At 58.7% G+C, this 15,184-nt stretch overlaps 2 protein-coding genes across 2 annotated transcripts in view; both read right to left on the bottom strand.

Moving 5' to 3' along the window:
* Window positions 1-502: 502 nt before the first annotated feature.
* On the bottom strand, window positions 503-9,650 carry SYT12 (synaptotagmin 12). Its single transcript, XM_064425752.1, has 9 exons — window positions 9,461-9,650; window positions 9,277-9,323; window positions 6,802-6,865; window positions 5,263-5,456; window positions 4,563-4,955; window positions 2,328-2,543; window positions 2,137-2,257; window positions 1,833-1,966; window positions 503-1,128 (listed from the first exon to the last, which is right to left on the bottom strand). The coding sequence occupies exons 3-9, from the start codon at window positions 6,836-6,838 to the stop codon at window positions 955-957; spliced, it is 1,269 nt and encodes a 422-aa protein (XP_064281822.1). The 5' UTR covers window positions 6,839-6,865; window positions 9,277-9,323; window positions 9,461-9,650; the 3' UTR covers window positions 503-954.
* Window positions 9,651-12,368: 2,718 nt separating this feature from the next.
* PTDSS2 (phosphatidylserine synthase 2) overlaps window positions 12,369-15,184 on the bottom strand; it is a 30,272-nt gene continuing 27,456 nt past the window's right edge. Inside the window, exons 11-12 of the mRNA XM_064425747.1 lie at window positions 13,987-14,172; window positions 12,369-13,223 (exon numbers count right to left, since the gene is read on the bottom strand). Of these exons, the coding sequence (XP_064281817.1) occupies window positions 13,079-13,223; window positions 13,987-14,172 (331 nt within the window). The 3' untranslated portion in view covers window positions 12,369-13,078. The remainder of the gene's footprint in view (window positions 13,224-13,986; window positions 14,173-15,184) is intronic.

Raw genomic sequence — 15,184 nt, 5'->3', positions numbered from 1 at the left:
CCCAAAAATCCCAAACCTGGCTTGGGCCAGAGCCCACCAGCAGAGAGGATCCACATGGGCTTTCTTCTGCCTTCCTCCTGGAACAGGAGTTGGGCTTAAAAATTATGAAATTAGGGAGTTTTCCCACCTGCCTTGGGTCACAAGGCCAAGATGTTCCTCTCTATGCCCGAATCCTGGATAAAATGAGTTCTAGGGTAAGTCACAGCCCAAGTCCAGGATTAGGGGCTGGAAAAAACAATCCCCAGTTGTGAGAGTTGTGTTAAAAGTAGCAGGAATTTGCAGTGCTGTCCTGAGCACTCTGAGGGAGAATTTGGGTTGGAAAAGTGGCTGGGGTGGGAAAAGCTGTCCCTGGTCCTACTGCACCTTTAGGGGATGATTCCCAGCGTGGATCTGACCTCAGACCCAAGAGGTTGGAAACCAAGTGGTTGGAAACCAATCCCAGCCAGTGGAGACGGGCAGGGACTCACTGTGTGGGGGAACAGATGGGAGGAGAAGCCGTATGTAACAATTGATTTTCTGCTGTTATTGCTCCCTTTTTCCATTCTCACTGGAAACATTCCAACCCTGGCACAGCGCACCAAAGTCACTACAAAAGATCCCCTCAGGATCACCACCCACGCCCCGCTGGCTTTTGTCACCCCACTCACGATTCCCACCCAAAATACACCTTCCAAAGGAATCCCCCCCCCCCCCCCCCGAGTCCCCATCTGAGGATTCCGTGGATTTCGAGGCCGTTGGGAGCACGCGGAACGCCCGGGAGCCGCGGTTTGGGGACGTTCCTGCTGCTTTTGGTCCGTTTGGCTCCTTCCTGGCAGCTCTGGCCCGGCGCGTGTGGGGCTGACCCGGAATGTGCCCACGGAGCCGCTCTCTCCGTGCTCCGGGTGCCCCTGGGCAGCTCGGCCTTGTGGGTGTCACCAAGTCCCCGCTGCGGGCCCGCTGTCCCCAGGATGCGGCCTAGTTCCTGCGGAGCGGGTGCCACATGGAGACGGGCTTGCGGAGCGTGGCCAGCATCTGGTTCCAGTGCGTGGTGCCCATGCCGCTGGCCGCCGGCCCGATGAGCACGTGGCCCGTGTTGTCACCGCGCCCGTCCTCGCCGCTCTCGGCCACCGTCACGCGCAGGGACAGCTCCTGGCGGGCGCGGCGCTGTCACCACACGCGCACGGCCAGCCAGGCCGTGTCCCTGTGCCCTCGCCGGGGGACACGCGCCCACAAGGCCAGCGCGTCTGTGTGTCATCACCTACCCTGCCATACCCCACGTACACACGGCCCTCTGTGCCCCCAGCCTGTTCAAACACACCCCCTGCTCTTCAAGGACCCCCAAATCCATAAATACACATCCTCATATACCCCCCACACTTACACATCCCCCTCTTTTTACCCCACATCCCCTAAACCCATCTTGGCCCTGTCCACCCTGCTGAATCCCAACCCACACATCCATATCCTCCCCAAGAGTTCCACCCCACACACATCCCCCCTCCAGCAGCCATTTGCACACATCCACACCTCTCCAAACAGTCCCCACACATCCGTATACCCCACAGCAGCCCCCACACATCCATACACCCCACAGCAGCCCCCACACATCCATATACCCCACAACAGCCCCCACACATCCACACACCCCACAGCAGTCCCCGCACATCCGTATACCCCACACATCTATGTACCCCACAACAGCCCCCACACATCCACCCCAAACCAGACCAACACACACCCAGGACCACCCCCCAGAACCCCACAACCCCCAGGAGCTCCCCACCAGTGGGTTTGGGGAGCCTGAGGAGCGCTGGGATGTGTCCCCCTCTCCAGCCCCCCGGGCTGGGCCAGACCTGGAGCACGATGGCAGGCACGGAGAAGATCATGGCCTCGTTGAACACGGGGTTGGTGTCTCCCCTCTTCACCGCTGTCTTCTTCTTGCTGATCTTCCTCCCGTCCTGCAGCAGGTACACCTTGACGAAGGGATCTGCTCGGAGGGCAGGAGAGGGATCAGTCCCACATGTCCCCAGCGGTGTAGACAAAGCGGGAGGACCCTTTCTGGTGGCCCTTCCCAGCAGGTCTGTCTCCACGGGGAGCCACTCCCATGTAGCAAATGGGATAAATCAGGACAAACCCCACCTTGCAGCCCCCCTTTACCTGCAGTCACCTTCCCATTGCTCCACACCAGGTTCTTGGCTTTGACCACCACCACCGTGAGCCGCTCGGCCGTGGGCAGGTAACTCAGGGAGAGCAGGATCTCCCCCACCGTGTCCACCGCCTGAGGGACACGACAGTCAGCACACAACGTCCCAAAACCCAGCTGGGAGACGGGACCACTGCCCGCTCACCTTGTTGGTGTCCTGCAGGTAGAGCCAGGCGTTGAAGGGGCGCGTGGCCAGGTCCAGGTCGGAGAGCTTGATCTCGGCCACGCCGGTGCTGACGCTGCGCTCGTCCTCGTCCACGCCGAAGACGGAGAAGCGCAGGCTGTTCTCCTCCAGCGCCGCCGCATCCAGCGGCACCGAGAAGCGCTCGTCGAAGGCCACGGAGTAGGAGCTCCTCTGGATCTGCCGTGGGAAGCGGGGATAGCCCTGGCACCCCTGCGGCTTGGGGCTGCACCCCTGCTCTGCCCCATCTCCCGGGGATTGCATCCCCAGGGCATCCCCACCCAGTTGGGATGATTTATTCCCAACCTGACTGCAGCAACTGCTCGGCCATTGGGGTGAAAATCAGGGCTGTGACCTGCCCCGGTGCCTGTTAATTCTGTTAATTAGAGAATCAGCATTGGCCTAGTGCTCTCAGATAGATTCCAAGCCCCTGGGAGTGTGGATGCACATCCGGCTTTGCCATACCACACAACAGGATTTATGGCTACAAGGTGCAACCCCCAGCCCTTCTCCAAGCAGAACCAAGTCCTGGATGTGCCCAGTGGGAATGGAGCTGATGTTTGGCTGATGTTGTCCCTGTGTCAGGTCATTCCCTGTTAGCAGAGGCAGCAGCAGCTCCCATGGCTCATCCTGCTGGTGCTGATCCCAAAGAACTGGCCGAGGGGAAATGCTCTGAAGTCATGGATTTAGGGATTATTTTTCCCCCTACTCCAGCCCTGTTTCAGCACCCAAGATGTCACAGGCAAACCAGGGGTTTGTCCCATGGGATGGAAAGCTGCAGCCTTGGATAGCATGGAGCAAAGTGGAAGCACCAGCTCCCCAAAGCCACCCAAATCTGGGTGCAGTAGGGACCTCTCTGTGGGGCTCTGTCACCCCAAAAGCCCCCCAGGAGAGGGTTCATCTCCTCCACGGACTCTCTCCTGTCTCAGCCTGCTCCTAGCCCTGCTCCATCCCTGGGATAAAGGACACAAAAGCAGCACCTGCCATTCCTGCCTTCTTAGTCCATGCTCTCCCACTGGATACCACCAACCTCCAGAGTTCCCCGGGGGGAATGAAGTTCCTCCGTGTGAAGAGCAGATTTTAAAGCCCTACAGATTTTACAGACTGTCTGTCTGCAGCCCACGCTGCATTTTGGGAGCTCTGGATCAAGTACAACCAAACAGGAGCTGCTATTTAAAAACCCTCCAGAAGCACTAGGAAAAAAAAAAAAAAGCAGCTGGGCCTTTATCCATGGCCTTGGGGCAGCCGAGGAGGTAAATTGTGCTGGTGAATTATAAATAATGACACTAAATAATAAATATCTCCAGAGCATAAATAAAGAGCCAGAGATTTGGATGGGAAAATGGTCTAAAAGGGCACTGTGGAAATATTTTTGAGGCAGCAGCCAGTTTGTGGGGATGGAATGGCACCTCCACCCCAGTGGAGAGGTGCCTCAATGGAGTGCAAATTCCCACTCCTTGCTGGAATATCCTGCTTAAACCAACCTGACTCTGCAATTGAGGAGCTGCTAGAAGAAAACTGAGGCTCCTGCTTTCCAAAAGCAGCTTTTGAGGCACTTAAAAAGGGACGTTTTGCAGCAGATCCAACCCTGGTTGTGGCTGTCAGTGCTGCCACGTGGATTTTCCACTGCCGTGTCCTTTGTGGGGAGGGGAAAAGCATTGGGGCTGCTGTGGGGACTCAGGGGACTGTGGGACATGGGAAGACTCCAGCAGCACCTGCCCAAACTGCCACCCCAGACCCCTTCCTTTCCCCAGCAGGGTCAGCCAAGCAGAAAAACTTGCCACCAGCCACGCTTAGAGATGACAAAGTCAGCCCAAATCCCAGCCAAGGGGAGACATTCCTGCCTCTGCCGAGTTCCTGATGTGCAAACCCACCTGGGACATCCCTCAAAGTCCTGTGCCAATCCAGAGCTCTCTGCTCCCAAATCCCATCACTGCTGTGGGGAGCTGAGACCCACCCCAAAATCTCATATCAACCACATCCAGCCTGGAATTGCATGCACCCAAACCCCACAGTTGCCTTGGGGAGCTGATATCCTCTAAATCCTGTGCCAGCCATTCCTGATCCTGGCATGCCTGGAGCTCCCTGCTCCCAAACCCCATCACTTCTTTGGGGAATGCGGCCAGGGGATGCTGCTGCCCAAAACCCCAGGACAACCCGGGTGTGCACAGGGCTCTGGGGGGCTCTGGCTGGGCTCACCCGGGAGATGCCGACGATCTGCTCGGCCGGGAGCAGGCTGATCCGCATGAAGCAGGACTCGAAGCGCGCCTCCTCCTTCTCCAGCAGGTCCTTGCCCTGCAGCAGCGTGACGTGCAGGGCGGCCGCCCTCCCGTCGTACTCCATGCACACCTCCACCTGCCCCACCGTGAAATCCTGCCCGAAGTTGTTCCCGATGGACGAGATGGAGTTGAGGGAGTCGGCCGAGATGGATTTCCGCAGGGGGCCGCAGTGGGCCAGGCCCAGGTCTCTGCCCATCAGCTCCAGGCTGCCCAGCTCCTGGATGCTCTCCAAGGTGTCCTCTGCCCTCAGGCTGCTCTTGCGGGATGAGGAGCTCCGGCCTGGCGCCCGCTGCGAGCCCGGGGCCAGCCCTCGCTGCCAGGGAAAGGAGAGCAGGCGCTGCCGCTGCCATCCATCCCATCCCATTCCATTCCATTCCATCCCCAGCTGGGCTTCTCCGGCATCTCCTTGGATGCATCCCGGCCCCTGCCTGGCCTCAAGCTGCCGCGGCAGCGAGCCCAGAGCTTCCCGCAGCTCCCAGCTCCAGCGATCCCCCAAAAAGCTCCAGCAGCACCAGCTTGCTGCCTGTGGCTGTTCCACCCCGCGAGGGGATCCAGGAGATATTCCCACCCCTCCAGCATCCCGCAAAGGGAAGGAGAGCAGACAGACTTCCCCCCCTTACCTTGTTCCTGATGTCCGGGCACGCCGCTCCGTACTTCTGCTCCAGGTACCGGTAGTCATAGTTCGGGAAGGGGGAAGGGGCCGGGTAGCTCCCGGAGCGCCACAGCTTCCACAGGTTGATGGCTGCGATTCCCAGCAGCGCCAGGGCGCCGGCGGCGTAGAGCCCGATCTCCCACCGCGGCGGGCTGGAGGCCACTGCGGGGACAGGGGGCTCCGTGAGCCGGTGACGGCCCCGGGAAGGAGCCGGTGACGGCCCCGGGAAGGAGCCGGTGACGGCCCCGGGAAGGAGCCGGTGACGGCCCCGGGAAGGAGCCGGTGACGGCCCCGGGAAGGAGCCGGTGACGGCCCCGGGAAGGAGCCTTCAGCCTCGGCTGCTTCCGCGCCGGGAGCTCGGCTCCAAGCTCCGAGGATGGGATGGGCCGGGGAGCGGACAAACCGCGGCTCCCACCCGGGTGGCTGCAAAGGGGTCGGGGAGAGGCTCTGCCAGCCAGAAAATGCCAGCCCCGGCTCGGCTTTCCCGGGAGATGAAGTTCTCCCGTGTCCCAGCCCCGCTTCCCAGCGAGCGGCTGTGTCACCCGCCTGGTGCCGGGGGTCCCTTTGCTCTGTCCCACTGACAGATGTGCCCTGCGCACATCTGCATCGCCCTCGGCCCAGCTGCTGCCCGGGCATGCCAGGAAAAGCCGGGAGAAGGGAAAAACCAAAGGGAAAAGCTGCTGGAAGCCGGCGGAGCGAGCGGGGAGGGAGCGGCGGGCTCGGCTGCGAGCGGATGGTGCTGCATTGCAGCATCGCTGCCGCGCCGGGCCGGCCCCGAGCGCCCCGAGCCGCACGGAGAAGGGAAAAGAGAGGATTCCTCATCCCGGATTCCACATCCCCGAGTCCTCCGGCACCGGCACGCCGCAGCGCTCCCTCCTTCGGAGCCGGAAAAAGCCGGGCTGAACTCCCACATGGCACCCGAGCGCAGGGACAACCTGCTGCTCCCCCCTGCCCTCCTCCAGCCGGAACAGCGGGGGAACTGAGTGCTCCCAGCCAAAGCGAACTGGATCCCGGGAGCAGCCCGCAGGGGTGTCCGAGGTTAAGCATTGGGATGGGAGCCGGGCCCTGCTTCATCCAAACCCCCAAAGGGCTCTGCTCTATCCCTGCATCCCGGCCAAGGATGCTGTGGGAAGCACTTGGAGGCTTCCCGTGCCAGAGCTCCCAGGCTCCTGCTGCGGTGGAGGGGCAAAATTGGGAATGAAAATAAAAATAGCAGAATAATCTTTTACTGGCTCCTACCTCTGAGGAACTCCAAGTGCAAATCCCAGCTGAACTGGAACCTGCTTCCCCCTCATTCCTGCCCGTCTCTGAGGGCTGAGCACTCATGTTGGAAAACTTGGAGGTTTTAAGGGTTTTACCCTCGCTTTAGGGAACAAAACCCAGCGGGCACACGGAGCAGAGGCTTCTCCCCATGGAAAGAACCAGCCAACCCTTCCCCAAAACAAGCTCGGTGTGAGCACCAGCAGCTCTGCCCCAAACCCTTCCCGGCTCCCCGGGGAGGACTCACCACTGAAGCGGGATCTGCTGACGTGCCCAGTGTCCATGGCAAACGCTCCCTGCGAGGGGACAGCCTGGAATGCCGAGACACGGCGTTAGCACGGAGGGGGAGAACTCAAAAAGCGAACGCCTTGTGATTTTCCAGCAGGGACGCTCCATCACTTCTCCCCCTGCATGGCTCCCAGCCACCGGCAGGAGCTCGGGAAGGGGCAGAGCCGCTCGATTTACCACGGCAGCCTTGAAACAGGCGACATTCCCATCCTCTCTGTGTGCGGAGTCCCCCCCTCCAGGAGCCCTCAAAGCCCTTTGCTGCTTTCCCAGCTGAAATCTTCCTTTGCCTCCTGCAGTTTCCCAGCCTCTCCCGAGGCTTTGCCCCGGGCCCAGCCGAGGAGGGGCAGCCCCATTCCCCCATTTTGGGGTTTAGGGGATGTTCTTCCCCAGGAATCAGCTCCCGCAGTGGGAAAGCTCTGTTGGCTCCCCCCTCAAAAAGGGTTTTTCCCAGTCGAAAGGAAGCTGCTCTGCCAGACAGATCCCAGCACAGGCACCATGGATGCTGGGGGGGATTTATCCGAGCCAGCTACTCCTGCTATGAAAAGGGGGCTTTTGGATCCCCCAAAACACCCACAAGCAAATCCAACGAGGACTGACCAGCACCCCCTGTTCCCTGGCATCCGTGCCGGGGAATCACAGACCATGGATAGCTGGTGGGATCCCACAAAACCTCCTGGGGACACAACCTCAGCACTGCACCTAAACCCCCACCACCTCCCTGAGAGCCCCCCAGCCCTTCTCCAGAATTCCCAAAGCCCACTCAGAGCTGGACTGGCCTCAGCCAGAGGGTTCTGCAACGTCTGGGCCCCACCTTCCAGCTCCCCTTGGGTGCTCCCAGGCAGTGGGGGGTGATCAACTCCCCCCAAAACCATCCAGGCTTGCATTTTAACAGGCAAAAGTGGGAATTTCATGGCATGGAATATCAGCTGTGCTGGCCTGGCCCCTCTGCAGGGGCACGTGGCCCATCCTTGGGATGGAGATGGAGGAAGGGGAGCCCTGAGTAACCCAAAGTGACAGGGATGCTGGGATGGGGCTGGGAGATGCCCAGTTCCTCCCCACCTCCCCCCTCTGGCACAAATCTCCCCGTGCAATGGATAAAACATTCCTGCCCTGGCTGGGAACGTGCTGAGCTCATGCCATGGGCTCAGCTCAGTTCAAGGCCCACTTTGCTGTTTAGTGCTGAAAACTGACATCTTAACAGAGAAACATGATGAAAATTTACCCTAAACTGCCTCTTTTTCTGCCCTGAAAAGCCCCTGTGCCCAAGCAAGGTGCTCTGCTCCTCTCCCTGCTTCCCAATTATTTTTAATATGAGAACAGCAAAGTTTTCAGGACTGACTTTCCCTGCAGGAGGACAAACATCCCCTTTAAACCCCCTCCATCTCTTCCCAATTTCCTCTGGAAATTAGAAGGAATTTCTAGTTTTTCTTTCCCTTCAGAGCGTCTCTCCCCAAAACCTCCCTCTCTAATGAGCTCTAAGCAGCAAGTTAAGCAGATTTCCAAGGCATCACCTGGAAAGAGACTGCAGTGCTCAGCACTGGGATGAAACCCAGAGGTATTTTCCTATTAGGAAAACAGCATCAATCTCTCCTGAGTGAGGAAACGGGGGTGGAGGTGCTCGGGGAAGGATTTATGGCCTTTTTTTGTTAACTGAGCTCTTCCCTGGAGCGTTGCACCGAGCTGCTCTGACATCCCCCTGACCTGCTGCTCAAATCCCTGGGAAATCAAGCCTGAGGCATCGGGAAGGGAAGAGGCACTGCTCTCCTGCTGCTGGCAGCACAGGGATTGATGGGTTTTTCACCCCCAGACCTCAAGATCAGGCTGCAGAGCCCTGGTTTGGGGTGCAGAGCCCTCTCCATCCATCCCAACACCCCAGTGCCAGAGCAACTTCATTTTCCCTGGGAGCTGCTGCAGAGCTCGGGTCCCTTTTCCTGCTTGGAGGGACAAAAAAATCAGCTCAACGAGGGAGAGAAAAACAGCATCAAAGCCACCTGTCCTCGAGGAAAAGGGGGTCCCCCAGCCCTCATGGGGCTGTCACCTCGCTGCTGCCAAGGCCACAGGCACAGAAACCTCAGCTGCTGTTCCCAAAGCACCGGGAGCAGCCTGGCTATGATGCCCCGAGCACTCTGCAGTCCCCAAATGTCCCAGCCCAGGTTCCAGCGGTCTCCCTGCTCGTCCTCCCTCCCTGTCCTGGCCCAGGCAGCCGAGGCCGGTGCTGGGTTCAGCTCCCGGCGGTGCCGGTCCTGCAGCGCTGCTCTGCCAGCCCCCTCCAGCCGCAGGGCACACAAGCGGGATGGAGTTTGCTCCTGGCACCGATAAAGACGCATCCCAAACTTGCCAGAACAGAAGGATTTGGGCTCTGCTCTCCCCCATCGCCTCCCCACCCCCCCAGAGGGGACACATCCCACCCACACCGGTGCCCCCCGCGCTTTACCTGCACAGGTACAAATAAATCCTCAGGGATCCGCGGGGACCCCCGGGCGGCCCCGGCATCCGCCGAGCTCTGGCCGCTCCCACGGGGCAGGGGGGACCCCGCGACCCCCGGGGCCCGCCCGGCCGGCGGCGGGGACCGGGCAGAGCCCCCCGCGCCGCCCGGGGGTCCCCAGCTCAGCCCCGGGATCCACGGGTCTCCCCAAGCCCGGGATGCTCCCGGCCCCCGCCGCTGCCCGGGGGTCCCTGCGGGTCCAGAGCCCGGCCCCGGGACGGATCCGGGATGGATCCGGGCTGGACCCGGGATGCCCCCCGCGGCCGGGATGCTTCCCGGCGGTGCGGGACCGGGAGCGGCTCCGCTCCCTGGCCCAGCCCAGCCCGGGGCGGAGCCGCCGCTCACCCGTGCCAGGAGCTGGGCGGTCTCTGTGCTCGCCAGACCCTCCCCGGGGCTTGGCCCAGCCTGGGGACGCCGGGGGTCTCTCGCTCTGGTTTGCCTGCCAGGCTCTCAGCTTCCCTGAGGAAGTTGCCATAAAAAAACCTCAACGAAATTCACCCCAAACCCCTGCAAACGCACCCCAAATCCCAGCCAGGAGTGAGGAGGGACAATGCCAGATCCCTCATCCCACACCACAGACCCTCTGCTGTGTGCTTGGCCATACCAGGCTTCCCCAAATCCCCAAATCCCACTTTCAGGGACTCCCTGGTCCATCCCCCTGCATCTCCAGCTGCTCCTTCCCCTGGACCCTGACGAGTGTTTGTCTCCATGGGGTCCCATGTCCACTCCCTTTGTCCCTCAAAGGCTGCAGAGCCCCTTGGGGTCTCTGGATCACCACCCCAAAGCTGAACCCCTGGGTTCTCCCTTGTCCCAAACAGCTTCCAGCTGTGTCCCTCCTGCCATGGGGACACCTGGGGCTGTCCAGCAAGGTTTTGGCTTTGGATCTTCCTAAAAAAACCACCAGATCCTCTCCCTCTGCAGCAGAAAGTGGAACTTTTTGGGGTCTGGTCCCAAAAGCCCCTTGGACAGTTTGGCTCCATGCCCACCACACCACAACCACTGGAAGACGGTGCCTTCACACCCTCCTGTGGGATCTTCCCTTTCCCTGCCCTCACATCCATGGCTCCAGCCACCTCACCTTCATGTCTGGCAACTTCCAGGGCAGCAAGGAGCAATTTCAGACAGCAGGAGAAACACTTTCCTTGGAGAAAATGGAATAATTGCGATTTTGTGGGGAAAAGAACACCCACACAACTGAGAAAAGATGGGGCCAGAGGCCATGGAGCATTGTGACATTCCTGAGGACCTGTAACTCCCAGGAACACCCACATCCAGCCACAGGGCCAGCTCAGTGCTGGCTGCAGGCTCCCTGCTCTGGAAAGATCCAGGGAGGGCAGCACTGGGAGATGCTCCCATGATTTCCTGGTGGAAGTTCATTTTCAGGGAGAAAACACAAGTTTTGTACAAAAAATGCTGCCTGGGTGGGAGAGCAGCTAAGGCTCCTTTCCACGAGGCTTCCTGGCTCTTCCTCTGGGTACAGCTGGAAAAGAGCAGGCCATGGTCCCTGCCCCCTTCCCAGAGCTCCTCTGCATCCCAGGGATGTGGCAGGATGTCCCTCTACAGGACAGCTCAGGACCCAGCACCCTCCTGCTCGGCACCTCAGGGCTCACCACTCCACACTCTGGGCTAAAGTGACCCCTAAAGCTGTTCCAGGCGGGATTGGATCAGGCTGAGGTTTGGGAATTCCCAAGCTGGGCACGTGGATCCATCCAGCCTCACACAGACTCCAACTCACCCATTGAAAACTCCTCCTTTTTAAAGCCAACACTTACCTTTGGCCCAACTCTCCATGAAATTGGTGTGACCACAGGTGGGAGACCTGCTCCAGGTGAGCTGGACACTCCTGTGTGTGGAAGCAGGAGCTGGCCACCTCTGCCCTCCCACAGCATCCCATTTTAGCCACACCAAACGTTATTCCCACGAGGAATCTTGGCTTCCTTCCACCTCCTCCCTATGAGGCTGCTGTGAGCACTGCTCCCAGGTGATCACAAAAGGATTCCTAAAGCCAGGTGAGTTTGCAATGACCAAAGCCCATCTTTTTCCCTGAAAACCTCAGCCCAAGCTCCCCCTCAGCCCCCTGGCTGTGTGTGTGAGGTGACAAGAGAGTACTCACAGGCACACATTGTCCTAAAGGACAAACCAGCACACAGAACTACATGGACAGGATCCAGAGTGTCCCTGGGCTCCCTCGGATGCAGACAGATGAGTCAGTGGTTCACGTATGAGGTAAAAGCTCCCAGATCTTTCTGGACATTCCTCACCAGGTGCTGCCAGCGCAGGTAAGTGGCCCTTTGGTGGGAAGGGGTGCAGTGACAAGTCCCCCTGTGTCACCTGGCCACCTCCCCACCTGGGGATTCCTGACTTCCCACTGCCCACTTTTTATAGGTGGAAGGCATTTTACAAACTAAACCTGGGAGAAATGCAGTTGGCTGTCATTCCCATACAAGACAAAACCAGGTTAAAAACCCAGATGTGTGCTGGGCAGCAGCTCTGCAAGCCCCTGCCTCTTCAGAAGTTTGGGGTTGCACTCTTGGAATTGTACTGTGGCGTTTGTGTCACTTCCTTCTGGATAAACACTTCCCTGAAATACAGCCAGATTGGATTAAGCAGTGGCAGGGTGACGTCAATGCCCGGGCCAGCGACGCGAGGGCTCGGAGCAGAGGGTACAGAATCCATGTGGATTAGTGGAGCTCTCACATTTTGGAATAATGACCTGGGGAAACAAAGCTGCCCAGGCTTCCAATTCCCTCTCCAGGATGCTGAGTCACCAGCAGACACTGCCTGGCTCAGGATGCTCCCTGGCTGTGCTGTGCCAGGGACGTGCTCGGCCTGGGCCTGCTGGTGGCAGGGGGACAGGGATGGGGGTGTGGCACTGCAGGGATCAGCTCACTCTGGAGCTATCCTGGAGGGAACAGGGCAGTGCCAAAGGGCGGCAGAGCCTGACGTGCCCCTGTCAGACCCCAGAGCAAACCCCCAGCAGTGAGGACACAAACCCAGCTGAGGACAAAGCAAAGAACTCCAGACTGAGGGGACACTGCCGGTTTCTGCTTGTGACACGTTTTACTCCGCAGAGCGAAGGCAGGTTGACCTTTCCCACTTCACCTTCCCTTACATTTAAGAGATGACCGAGACTAAAAGAGAAATTAAAAATAAGAGCTAAGGAGAAGCTGTCAGTCTCCCCAGAGCTGGGGCACACCAGCCACGTGCCGCAGGCTGCTGGAAGTCAGAGGGATGCCCCACGGAGGGGCTGGAGCAGCAGTGCAGCGTGGTACATCCTGTGCAAGAAATGCAGCTTGGCCACACGTCCCCGGGTGCCCGCGGTCACCTCGCCCAGCGCTTCACCCAATCCTCCTCCACAGCCCCAGGTAGCTCCAGCAGGAAGAGCAGAATTCATTTCCCATGCCTGGTCTCTGTACACTCCAGAACAAGTGTTCCTAATGCCCAAACGCCCCACGGAGCTCTCGGCTCCCTGGGAATGGAGCAGCAGATCCCTGTGTGCCGTGCTCTGAGCCCCATCTCCACACCAGGAGGTTCCCAGGAAGACACACACCTCCCTCCACACAGGCTTCCTCTGGCCCCGCCCTGGTGACACGAGGAGAGAGGGGGGGCTGTGTCAGTGCCATCCTCCCCGCGAGGATTCCCACACGCTGGAACACTAACAAGGACAATTAGGAGTTAGGTAGGATAAGATTGGGACTGTGCACCAGGCCCGCTCGGGCACCGCGAGTTCCTGTCAGCCCCGTGTCCGTGCTCAGAGCTTCCTCTCCCGGAGCTTGCTCCCGTTGGGCTCATCCAGCAGGGCTGAGTGTCCATCCCCGTTGCTCAGGCATTTGTCCTTCTCGTGCCTGTGCTCCTGCTTCTGCCGCCGGATCTCCTTGTACCGCAGGGTGATGTCCCTGCAACACACACAGCTCCAGCCTGCAGGAGGAACGGCAGGAACCTCTCTGCTTCCTGGGATAACAACTCCCTGGAGCCTCTGGCTGGGCATTTCTACAACTGCTGATGGCACTGATTCACTGGCAGTTTGTGTTTCTGCCTGGTGTCTGGCTCTTCCCACCACTGCCAGGGCACAACAGCCAATCCTGCAGGAGCAGCCACTGCTGCCCCCTCCACACAGCACTGCACCTCAAACAATTGTGGAATGCTTTGGGTTGAAAGGGATCCTAAAGCTCATCCCATTCCACCTCCTGCCACGGGCAGGGACACCTTCCATTATCCCAGGCTGCTCCATCCAGCCTGGCCTTGGACACTTCCAGGGATCCAGGGGCAGCCACAGCTTCTCTGGGCACCCTGTGCCAAGGTCTCACCACCCTCATTTTTTCCCCACACCACACCTAACCCTGCTCTCAGTGCAGAGCCATTCCCCCTTGTCCTGTCCCTCCAGCCCCTGAAATGCAGAGTCCCTCTCCAGCTTCCTTGTGGGTCCCTTCCAAAACTGGAAGGCTGCTAATTCCCTAGGCCCTGTGCAGCTGCTTTCCATGATCCAGACAGGAAACTGCCAGGATCAGCCCCAGGGAGCTCCCTGTTTATTTCAGAACTTGCACCCACCCAGGAGAGCCATGCTCTCTCCCCAGACAGTCTCAGGGAGCACGTTTGAGGACGGGGGTTGAACAAATCCTGCTAAAAACCCTGGCCAGCCCCAGCTGCAGCCCCACTCACCGGATGAAGAAGCGCCAGGCTGTCCAGGTGAGCACCAGGATAATCCCCAGGATCCAGCACTGGGTGATGTAGAAGGGCAGGGAGAGGGTGAGCGTGTAGGGATCGTACTTGACGACGATCAGGAACTCCGTGGCAGTAATAGCAGCAACCAGCCAGGCCTGCTGGCCCAGCTTCTTGTGGAACTTCCTGCAGGAGAAACACAGACAAAAACATCTCATTGCTGTAAAAGTTGGGGATGTGGAGAAATCTGCACAGAAAGACAGCTGGGGCAGTGATTTCATTCAGCTTGGCACAGTCCTACAAGTCTAGTTCAGATCACACATGCACTAAGGCTCTGCAGCATGACACTTTCAGGTTGGTGTTAATTCAGTTTCCTCTCAGAGGCTCTAAAAGCGAGAAAAGTTAAACTTCACCACCACACAATGCAGCAAAGTGTCCCCATTCCCAGGTAAACCCACATGAAACCATTCTCTGACCAGCCTGAGACCAGCTGATGTTCAGGCTATGGCTCCAAACAGGAGCTTCTCACACACGAGACCCAGAGCCATATTTGAGACCAAAGTGTAGTTCAAGCTACACCAAACCATCCAAATACACTGGGAAAAAATACAGAATAAATCAAATGTAGGTGAGTGCTGATGGAGAGGGGATGAGTGCCTTCCTTCTTAAAAGGTATCCTGCCTGGATCAGCTCGGATGAAAGGGCTGCAGAAACTGCTCCAGGTGGTGACAGATTAAATGGGCAGAGACCAGCCCTAACCCACAGGCAGAGAGATGAAAAGAGAAGCAGCAGATCTCTCACAGGGAATTCCAGTTGCTGGGATGATAAGGGCAGCTTTCTGCTCTGTTGGGCTGCTTCTTCCTCTGCCATCCTTTCTCTGACAACAGAATCAAAGATAACCCCAACACAAGAGCTGGGCAGCCCCTAAGGCTGCTGAGGAAGAGAGCTGGTTTCCTGCCCTAATATTCAGGAAAGATGTGAAAGATTTTTCTTTTGATGAAGGAGACAAAAATTCATGGCCTTGATGCAGACTCCTTGGAGGTGAGAGGAAGATTCCATCAGGAATGTGTGACTGGGTCAAATGCTACAAATGCATCAAGACACTCCTGGCCAGGAACATTTCACACATCCAGTCCTCAGGAACTCAGAGGCAGCGTGTGGTGTGTGAGGGCTGGAGAAAGCTTCACCCCTCTTCTGG

Source organism: Passer domesticus, chromosome 6, assembly GCF_036417665.1.
Source record: "Passer domesticus isolate bPasDom1 chromosome 6, bPasDom1.hap1, whole genome shotgun sequence".
In the NCBI taxonomy this organism is placed as follows: Eukaryota; Metazoa; Chordata; class Aves; order Passeriformes; family Passeridae; genus Passer; species Passer domesticus.
Note: the sequence above shows the minus strand (reverse complement) of the source record. Positions and strands in the feature narration are given on the sequence as shown.